The sequence below is a fragment of the Pygoscelis adeliae genome, unplaced genomic scaffold (genome assembly GCF_000699105.1).
Source record: "Pygoscelis adeliae isolate BGI_AS28 unplaced genomic scaffold, ASM69910v1 Scaffold429, whole genome shotgun sequence".
Lineage (NCBI taxonomy): Eukaryota > Metazoa > Chordata > Aves > Sphenisciformes > Spheniscidae > Pygoscelis > Pygoscelis adeliae.
The window spans coordinates 71,335-82,353 of record NW_008825561.1 but is presented as its reverse complement, the minus strand read 5'-3'; the positions used below and the strand labels follow the sequence as shown (position 1 = coordinate 82,353).

The 11,019-nt window shown below is 40.8% G+C and overlaps 1 protein-coding gene across 1 annotated transcript in view; it reads left to right on the top strand.

The window, feature by feature from the left end:
* Positions 1-5,818: 5,818 nt before the first annotated feature.
* The window catches only part of LGMN (legumain), a 21,765-nt gene continuing 16,564 nt past the window's right edge, over positions 5,819-11,019 (top strand). The window contains exon 1 of the mRNA XM_009332363.1: positions 5,819-5,993. Coding sequence (XP_009330638.1) covers positions 5,856-5,993 — 138 coding nt within the window. The 5' untranslated portion in view covers positions 5,819-5,855. The remainder of the gene's footprint in view (positions 5,994-11,019) is intronic.

Sequence of the window (11,019 nt, the reverse complement as noted above, 5' to 3'; positions counted from 1 at the left end):
GGTCGATTTGCACAACCGACCCCTCCCGCCCCCACCTTGGGACGCCGGGAGAGGGGTCGGTCAGCCCGCCGTTCCGCCCGTGCGTTGTGGGCATTGCTGCAGAGCGCCGAGCTGCATCGTCGGTGATGCCTTCAATAAAAGGGGTTTGGGCACAATTGTCCCCCCTGTCACGGGGCCTTTCTGGCTTGGGAGCTGTGTTTGAGCTCGCCCTTCTGGAAGGGCTTCACCGGGTAGAGGAGTCAAAGCGGCTCGTTCGGAGGGGCATTGCTCAGGGCTGGCACAGGAGAGAAGAGGGAGGTCTGGCGGGAAGCAGTAGCAGCAGCACAGTTTTAGTCCCTGGTAATACATTTTTAACGGGGGAAAACGATGCAGTAAGAATTTATGGGTTTTCTGCAAAGAGCTGATGATGCCCTAAAGGTACTGCACCGTGGCTGGTTATTAATAGCTGGTGGACAACCTTGCCATAACATGAGGGTCTGCTCGAGTTAGTAGCACCACTAGTTCCTAATTAGGATGGAACAACACTGTGTTGGGTGTCTATATTTGGGGGTTAAAACACAGATTGCAATGAAGATCTGAAACGCTAAGATAAACCATAGTAAAAGACATGGAGTGCAGGAATCTCAGACTTCCTGTGTAATCGCTTCTCCAGAATTTCATTCTGTCCACACTCCAAACACTTCCATGTTTGTTGAGCAGAAATGCTTACCCTTGTCTGACTTATTCCTCTACCCTCAACCCCCCTGCCCCGAATCATGCAATGTAATAAATTAAAGTTATTCAGGCAGTGTTGCAGTAGCTGTTTTTTCTCCCTTCAGAATGTGATTGCAGAGGCTTCGTATATTTGTAGACAGATATGAAAGTAAATAGCAGAAGCAGTTTTACTGAAGCATTAAGATACACCAAATTTGAACCTGGGCTTTTTGAAGTGCGTAGGAAAAAAAAAATCCCCTAAACCAGGTATATTAGATAGTCACCGTCCTAGGAAGCATAAGGAGTGATTCCCCCGCCCCATAAATGGTGCCATCTCTCTGCTGCTGAGAGACAATTCTGCAAACAGTAGAATGAACTTTATTTAAAATAACTTTTAAATACCTTTATTTAACATTTAAAAATGTTTAAAACCATTCTGACTTAACATAATTACAGATTCTTGTTTTTACAGTAAAAGTGACTTACATATCTTCAGTAGCTATATTATTTTACTACAAGTTCTAATCAAATTAGGCTGATTCATAAAATGGTTACTAGTAGATTTTGTAAAGAATTGTTTTGCAACAGAGACCATAATCTCCTTCAAAATACAGCTTCTCAGAGTTTACAGTGATAAAGACTTTTTCTTTCTACCATACAAGTGCATAAAGAAAATCGGACTAATTCCGCAGGGGCTTAATCACGGGTTTGGGTGCCTCAGTTTGTGTAGCAGCCGGCACAACATGTAGGCAGAACATTGCTGACAGAGAACTGCAGACATTAGTTTCCTGTGAGGAGGGCTACTGTGAGTCACATACTTTGTGGAAATCAGCATCTAAATATTACAGTGACAGGCAATATGTAAGCACTGTGTGGGAAAAGGAATTGTGACTTGATTCTGAAAACTAAAAGGCTAGTGGTCGTAAGAAGAGCAGCTGGAAAGAAATAGAGGTTTCCAAGAAAAACTGGAATGATCAGCTGATTAGCTTAAGGCTGTTATTTTTCCCCAAGATTACTGTTAATTCACATGAAGGGAAAATGGATATATGGTTTCTGTTTATATAGCTCTTAGAGGCTGTGCTTGAGGTATTTGGAGTTTAAGCTACCAAAGTGTCAACATCACTCTAAACACTAGTGAAAATACTTTGATCAACTCAAACTCCTTTCTTTAGGGTGGTGTCCTGTTGTTCTAAGATTTTTGATCTTAGTGGACTGTTCTCCCAAAGGAAAGTTGGGAACTCAGGGAACAGGCTGTTGACCAGAAGAATTGTTCTAGCAGCAGCCGGCCACTTCCAGATGCAGTCTTTCTTAAGCATCCGTCTTTTATCAAGTCAGAGATGTGTGCTAGCCATGTAATGGGAAGTGGTCAAGGTACCTCTGTCAGGAAAAACAGGTTTTAAGAGCTGAGTGAATTGTTCTGGCAAGAGCCACCCAGTTCTGGCCATGCTTCTTCCAGGGACTCTGCAAACTGCGCAGCAGCCTACCTGTGTGTGTACGTGCTGTGGTTCTGCATGTGTAGATCTGATGCTCAACCCACTATGTCTGTGAGACGTGCCTTTTTCCTGACACGGTGTCCAAAGCAAAGTTAATTAACTCTTCTACCAGAAAGACTAGGCAGAGCTGATCAAATCATCTCATATTTTTGGGGGTCAGCCAAAGCTCTAAAATGATCTTGTAGTGAATTTTCAGCCCTTCCATGTAGTCTCACTCTGCGTGCATTTAGGATCACATGTGACAGATCTTTGATTCCTTGCTTTCAGAAAAAGGCTTTTTATGTACCTGTGGTAAGCTGGTCAGCTGAGCTGGTTTCTCTTTGAATATGACCTGAAAACATAGCAAGTAATGGGAACTTTCTCTTCTCAACTGTAGGTCAAGAACGCATTCAACATAACCCAGAACACAATCTTTTAAATTGCTTGCCTGAGCACTCAAAGGCTTTCTTTAAAACAAGCAGAAATAGGGGGGGGGTGGTGGGGTGGTGTGTGTTGGGTTTTTTTGGTTTTGTGGTGGGTTGTTTTTTTTTTAAGTAGTTGGAAACAAGACCTATTCCCACCGCACTTGTGTTTAATGGTTAAACCTATTTTAAATGCTGCTCAGAGAACCTTGGGGAGCTGAGCATTTATTAATCATGGCTTATTAATGCATTGTGGTATGTCTAGGTTTTTTCCCCCTTCTTTCCGGTGTTAATTTGATTTAATTATAGTATAGGAAAAGACAGATAAGTGGGACTATATGTCATTAATTAGTATAAAAGGTTTTTTTCTATTCTAAATAACCCATGACAAAACATATGTGGTTTTCTAATGCAATGCAAATTTTTCTTGGTGTTTGGTTTTTGTTTGTTTTTCCTGGGCCTTCTGCTTCATTTACAACTTTGTCTCAGCAGAGGTGAGAAACCTGAGGATCTGGATATCCGCATACCACATGGGAGACTGTTGAATTCCTCATGGAGGAACTGCCTGAGGGGCTTGATAACTTAAGTCTTCATTCCTGATCTGGCCCTGGGTTTTTCTGTTGTGGGCCTGTTTGCAGGCAGAATGCGGGGCTGGTATCTCATACACCTGTGTCCCGCACAACACGGCCCTGTGCAGAGAGGTACTGGCTGGGGTCCTCAGAGCTATAGATCTGTGTTAGTATAGTCTGGAGTGTGAGCTCGTCAGGAAAGACAGTCCCATCAAATTGTTTCCAATTCAGGACTTGGCACTCCATAGTGTATTTTTACTGAAGCTACTTCAGTCTCTGTTGCGTGGTATATCAGTAACTGACAGCTGGTGGCAGTGACTGTTTCCATGTGATGGATGCCTGTCTGCCTTGAAATTAGCCATCATGTTATAGGGCCCAGTGAACAGCTGGCAGCAGCACAGCTTCTATTGATATGTCCTGGATTTGAATTAATGATTTACATCTCTTAAGAGCTAAGCATCATGTGAAAGGATCTCCAGCCCTTCAGCAATCATTTGAACCATTTATTTTCTCTTTGTATCTTTCATGTAAATATAAGTAATGTTTTTAGTTGGAGAAATGAAAAGTTATGCTTTAATGAACATGGAAGGAAGTTCCTTCTCATGAAACAGATACTGAGCTCTGAGGGATCTGTTTGCATGAAATTCATCTCCATATTCCAGTAAGTCAAACTCAGTTGAGATTTCTAGGCAGATTGTCTAAAATACATTGATTTTCTTTTCTTGTCTAATATTTCAGGAGTTAGATATACCTGAAACAGAATATTGGGAATGAATAGGCTTGTTGGCCCATGGTGTATTGTGGCACTTTACAAAAGTTTTAAACAACTTGGTCTGAATCTTAGCTGTGCTGTAGGCAGCAGAACAGGATGGTTTTGTGGATGTTGTAAACACAGTATATCTTCAATGCAGTCGTTAGTATGTTATTTGTCTTAATCATTTGAAGAAGTGACAAGATAGACAAGGCAGAGTTGCCATACAAAGCCACCTGTCACTGGCGACTACAATGACAAGAATTTACAATTCCAGCTCAACATGAGACATTATAACTGTCTATCAAACTGCATAAAAATTCTGCTTATTCCTTCATATCCGCTTAACTGCTGAAGTAGCTAATAATTCAACAAACCCTAAATTGTTAAATTACCATGTATTGTTTTTGGTCCCAAATCTCACACTTGCAGGCAGTGACAGGAGTGGCTTATTCCTGAAAGATAAGTTTCCTAGATTCAAATGAGGTTTTGGATGAAGCGGTGTCATAGCACTTAATTTTTGATTCAGTCTTTTCCTTCCTGTTCTGGAGTTTTTCTGTGTGGTAACAACTCTTGCAATACGAGCTGATATGCTAACATGACTTCCTTTACTTTGTGATAGCTCCATTAAAAAAAAACAACAAAACTTCCAAAAATATATATAAATATATAAAATATATATTTTACATATATATTTTTTCATACTACTGCCTGCAAGACTTAATCTTAGTGACCAGTAGATCAAGTCTTGGAAAGACCCATACTACATGTTACGTTTTTGTAAGTAGGCCAGTGTAAAATCCCACCTCTCAGTGCATGAGGAAGTATGTAATTTTTGTGCATGTGCCAAGAGCATGCAGTTCTTCAAGGGAGTTTGCTTTATGAGGATACATTGGATGCAGCAGACCTGAGACTGTGACCAATATACATAACCCTCACCCCCAAAAATAAAACCCCAAAAGTAAGCCTTTGACTAGATATGGCCAGATTGTTTGCTTTTATAGCACTTTATCAGACAATCAAGGCTCTCAGGAAGATCACTAGTGGGGACGCTACTTCTAGTCCTCTCAAGAAAGCAGAAAGGGTCATTTCTGCATGGGCTCAAACCTCCTCTCTGGCTCTGCTCTTCTGAATTTGACGTCCTCAGCCTCAGACCCGCTTCTCTCGCTGTGCACCTTGTGCAAACACTTAACCATTGTGCAAAAGAGACGAAAATGCTAGTCTTTCATGTGGTACCGGTTCACATTTGCTCTCCACTAGCATAACAGGTTGCACAAATAGCATGAGGCTTTCACAGTCTGCACTTCCCCCCAGCCCCAGCAGTTAGGGCTGTATCTTGTGCAGAACAGTGGCATGGCCTCCCTCCACCCTCTCTGGCTTTGTGGGCACAGAGAGCTTTTGTGACACTCTGACCTTCCAACCCCCAAGCAGTTCTCCATGTCTATGCATCCTTGTGCCTACATCACCCGGGATTTGACTCAATAATAATGGGCTAAGTGCTAGTGAGTAGAAACCAGTGAACTACATAAGCAGAGACCAAGAGAATAGTATTAATCTAGAAAAGTTTCATCTGTGAAATACTTGATAGTGAGGCTTGCTCTGTATTTGAGGCTTATTCATTACCAGCTATTATAGAACAAAACAACCAGAGAGAGCTGAAAGACTTGGTTGTCCTATTCAGAATTGCTTTCAGTCAGATTTGAAAGCTGACAGAAAACTCTTGTAACTAGTAGCAGTTTGGTGCTAAAGGAAGATACGACCAGAAATTGTACTGTGGGTTGAATGGTCTGTAAAACACAAAAAAACCCCACAAGCAAGAAAAGCTTCTAGTTGTGATACTACTGATGTTTGTTTTATTTATGACTGATGTCCTCTGATCTACTTCTCTCAAACTTCTTCATTAGGGATTTTTTTTTTCTCGCATTTGTGGAGTAAATAAAGAAGAGAGATGATATTGAAAGCAGTTGTGCTGCTGGGCTGTGCTCTGGGCATCAGCACATTCCCCATGGAAGAACCTGAAGATGGAGGCAAGCACTGGGTGGTGATTGTTGCAGGTTCGAACGGCTGGTACAACTATCGACACCAGGTAAGGACCACTGGTCCCACATGCTGATGCTGGCCACACTCCAGAAAACGCCTGCTCTGGGACTCATAGGGAGATGATAGCTGCCTGGACTAGTTCAGCCCTCTGTCAACTGGGCAAGTGCTTCTACTTCTAGACTTCCAGGAGTGTGTGAAGTTTTCAAAACAAGATTCACTCACAGCCTGGTCTTAATTCTTGTCATTCTTACCCCAAGAATTCTCCTCCACTGTTCCTTCTACTATTTGAATTTTTTTTGCTTACAACTTTGTCCAGTCTTTCATCTTTTGGAAAGGTGTCATTAGCAGGAGGAGCAGTATTCTTCCTCTAATCATGCTTCTGCATCCTGGGAGACCGATATCATTTAGGCTAAATATTCTGTTACTAGGCTGGAGGATCTGACCCCAACTTGCAGGTGAACAAGTGATGTCTTGAATTAAACCTCGTTTTGAGACACATGCATGTTCCTTTCCATTTGTCTTCCTCTTTTTCCTTATGTTATGAAAAAACTCCCTTTCTTCTCTCCAGTTGAAAAATCTGTGAAGGCTGCAAATGCACAGTATCTTTTTGTGGGGTGGAGGACATGCAGAATGGGGTTCTTCTTAACCTGAATCAGTTTGCTCACTGTGTTCCACAGCATGGCCTCAGAGTTGTGTTGGCACAACAAGGATGCGGAACACCAGGGTGCAGCGATCAGAGTGAATGGCAGAAAGAGGAGAAAAGAGAACAGGAACTCCTGAGTTTTGACGCTGCTGTCAAAGCCAGTGTGTTGTGGAATTGTGGTCTGAGTGTGAGTGTCAGGATGGACAGGATTACATTCAAGTGACTTAACGCTGATTAAGTTCAAGACTTATAATCAGCCGTCAGGAGACTATGGCACTTTTTCCCTTTGGGGAATTCTTGGGCAATCCCTTAAACAGATTAATCTACACTTAAACACAGTCTTTGCTGTAAACTTGGAACTACCTCTTGCTTTCCTGGAGAACATTGCCCATTTAATTCTGATTATGTATACATTTGTATATGTCTAAATATTAGAAAAATAGTTTACTAGACTATTGTTTGTTAAGGTGAACTCGAACAGAGATTGAAACACTAGTGTACAAAACCAGCATTTTAAAAGTTAAACTGTATTAAATGTACTGGGTACATATATCAAGCTGACTTGCTGAACACTGAAACTTTTAATGTAACTGTAAATGTAAAAACTTATTTTTAATGTAACTGCCTGTAAAATCTATAGAGGCTTCATCTTCTCTGTTTGTGTTGATTGAGGAAGAAACAAGCCTTCTGTGTGTTGGGCAGGCTGGGTTTTGTTTGTTTCTCCTTCCCTTCAGCTCACAATCAGTTTTTAACTTTCAGCGCAGTGATGAGCTTAAAACTGAATGAACCAGACTGACAACCTTGTTGCATCTGAAGAAGAACCTGTTATCGGCCAATGCTAGCTCAACGCTTTGGCAAACTGGTTTTAGGGATTTTGCCTGCTCCTTGCACTGTAGCTATCTATCGCCTGATAACCATAGTTGAGATATTACAGCCTTAATATAAACCATTCCTATTTCAAATTAAATCTGAAAAAAGAGATTTTAAAAGTTGAAATCAGAAAAAAATTATAAAAATAGTAGTGTTGTACTTCAACACTGCCCGCCCTGTGGTGTCTAAATATAATTACTGAGTTGTGCTCTGGTTGTTGCTATTGCTGTATAACCAGTCTCACTGGCTCCACTCCACTCTAGGCGGAGTTAATACTGCAACATTCATTCTTTAAATAAAATTACATTTTTGAAGCTGTGGCTCATGAGAATTACTTTTCTACAATTGTCCAAGCACAGAGTTTTTAATCTTTCTGTCAGGAACCTTCAATGGCAAGTATATCTGCCAGGTATAATGGAGTTACGAAGAACACAAGATGCACACTTACATATTTGTGTCCAGCAATTAGTCTTTTGAACATGCCAGCTTCACAGAAGCAAATTAACTTTTGAGTGTGGTCATGCTTTGCAGACAGTTACTAAGTAATTGCTTTTCAAGGTTGGAAAAATGAGAATGGGATTTCTTAAACGCCTTCATTTTGAAGGTAACATTCACTAACAGTGCAAAATATCTGCAGTGTCAGATTGTTCTGAATTTCAGTCCTAGAAATTTCTGTATTTTAACCTCTACCGCTTGGTTCAGGTACAGTATTAACATTTGGAAAAAAAGAAAATTAGAACACCACTAATAATCATATTGAAGTCATGAAATCAGCATCATAAAATAAAAGAGTCTATGTGAAGGATTCTTCAGAATTCTTATTCTAGTTACCTGTCTTGGGCAAGATACCGTACCTCTAACTTGTTACGGAAAGAATCAATTCCCAGAAGATGGCAGTGCATCAGCAGCCTGCGCTGTCTTGCCTAGTGGTCTTTTGTGGCCAACCTTAAGGGCCTGGCAGGAGTGAGCACCCATGGTGGCAGGGCATACTGCGAGACAGACTCAGTGGTTAGTTACAGAAAATGCACTGTGTGTTCCATGAAGTGTAATCCAGAGAAGGGTGCCTTGGGTAGCAAAAAAAATCGGGGAAAACTGTTCCCAGCAAAACGGGCTGAACCGTAGACGTTTAGGAGAGTTATACAGAGGAGGAAAGGTACTACGAAATCTTGGGAGTTATAACAGATTTTTGGAAACATTATGCAGTCTGATCACCATGTCTTTGTGTGTGTTAGTACTCCCTACCTTCCAGCGGTGGAAGCAAAAGCACTGTAAGTATTTAAAGTATTTGCTCGAGTCACTTGCAGTGGAACCAGGAATAGGACTTGGACTTCCAGTTCTGTGCTTCATCCATCTTGAAAATCATTCCATAGTGAACACATGCAGAAACACATGTTATTTTTCAGTAGAATAATACCTGTACTGTCAGAAAGCAAAGCAGTGCTCCAGGATTGCAGATTTGTGTAATTCTTTGCTTTCCAAGGGAGAAACTGCAGAAGAAAATATGTTGTACCCTAATTCACTTTCCTCCTGCCATCACCTTTCTCCTCAGACCTTCTCTGATCTAGCCTGTGTAGAAGTGAATTTGTAGATATGAATGTTCCTGTAAGTAGTTACTCAATGTGACTGTTTTTTATTACTGGACTGGTTGCTATTCCCTATGTGCAAGTAAGCACTCATAATATCCCTTTGTAATTTGAGACCTCAGCTGACATGTCTCTGGGTTTCAATTGCTCAGTTCAGCTGTTCAGGGTACAGTTAATACATGATGTTGCATGTTTGCATTTCACTTATATTTTGTGAGCTCCAGTTGTTTTGCATGCTGTCTGCACACAACGCAGTCAAAACATACTCTGTTGCCTTCCGCAATAGTTACTTGATGCATTCATCTGACTAAACAACCATAAAAGGAGAAGAATAATATTACACCTTCAAAAATGTCTCTAATTTCATACATGAAAATTTGTGGGGAAAATAGTCCATCATTGTATGCTGTACAGACCCCATGAACAGTAAGTTTGTAAAGACTGTGTAGACCCTGTAAACGCTGAGTTTGCACCTGTAACCTCAAGGAGTCTGAAACTCCTAAGACTTGTAATTCAGCTGTCAGTGGTCAGGATCCACTATCAGTGGTGCAAACCTCAAGTGTAGACAAGATAAGAAAAAAACCACTGTTTGCACTTATAGATAAGTGAGATTCACACCTTGCAGGCACTTGTTTCCTCTGTGGTGGCTGAACTGGCACTGTTTCCTAATTGGGATGATCTAAATTTCTTACACATTTATCTCATCAAGTTCCTAGAATAAATTTTAAGTGTTTTGAATAGTATACAGCCCAATGTGATAGGCTTACTGTCGTTGCAAAGCTAGCTTGCATATTGCCTTATGCTTTTGGCTTCTCAGTTCTTTGGTGTTTTTACCCATATCTTGGTGTTTTTGATTAGAGCGCTTGGGCTGTGGAAGGAACATTGACGGGCTCATCTCTGCTCCTTAGCAGTTATTCTGACTTCTCTATAGCAGCTTTTTTATTACCAGACTGGCTGCTATTCCCTAAATGCAAGTAAGCACTCATAATATATACCAGAAAGAGTACTCCTCCCATTCCCTGGGAAAGTGGCTCAGCTCTCTACTATGCAAAGAGCTTGATGATATCTCTGGAAAGCTTAGTGACATACGTGAGCAATTACAGCACTAAATGCTACTGGTGGATTTAGGGAACGAGCCAACAAACTAGCTCTCCTTAAGAGAAATAGAATATTATATGTACTTCTGCCTCTTCTGGGAGATGATCGTACCAGCTAACTCAAACCTAAAGCTGGCTTCACAAACAGATCAGAAAGAGAGACAGACCAATACTTTCTGGATACTCCCAAAGACAAAGTCAAGGGAAAAGCCTGATGTGAAACATAGTCTTACTGAAGGTGGAGTACATACTTGAGGAGAAAAATAGCTGAAAAAGTCTGGCAAAATTAAAATGCTGAATATAAAAACATTTGAATTTGCATACATGAGTCTGTTTTCAGTTGTTGTTTTTAGTCTTACACTTACTGAGCTTTATGCACCAGGGACTGTATTTATTCAGGGTTTTGGACACTACCAACCAGAGCAGTATCTTATTCCAGGACAGTCCTAAATTCTCCAGTCTTGCAGGTAACAGACATTAAGGATGCCGTGGCTACTTGGCTTCAATTAACATTTCCTCACTGTGCTTACAAAATTGTAACTGAAGCTATGGGAAAACCTTTTCCTAAGTTCTTACTACAGTTATAGTTTTTGGCTGATTCACTGATGTATGTTTCAGCAAAGAATGAAACATGGCTGGCATTTCAGATGTATTCTTCTACCATGCTGTATATTAGAGTTCATTCTTTTTTAGACTGTGGCATTTCAGTGTACCTGCAACAAAGCTGACAGTTCATTACACATGCTTTTTAGCCATGAATGTGGCAGTCATAAGACCAGAAGTAACCAATTTCACAGAAGTCCAAGCTTTTCCTTTTAGGAACTGTTTATGCATGCATGTGTCATAAAACAACTTCGTTTTTCCAACACCTCCCCCCCC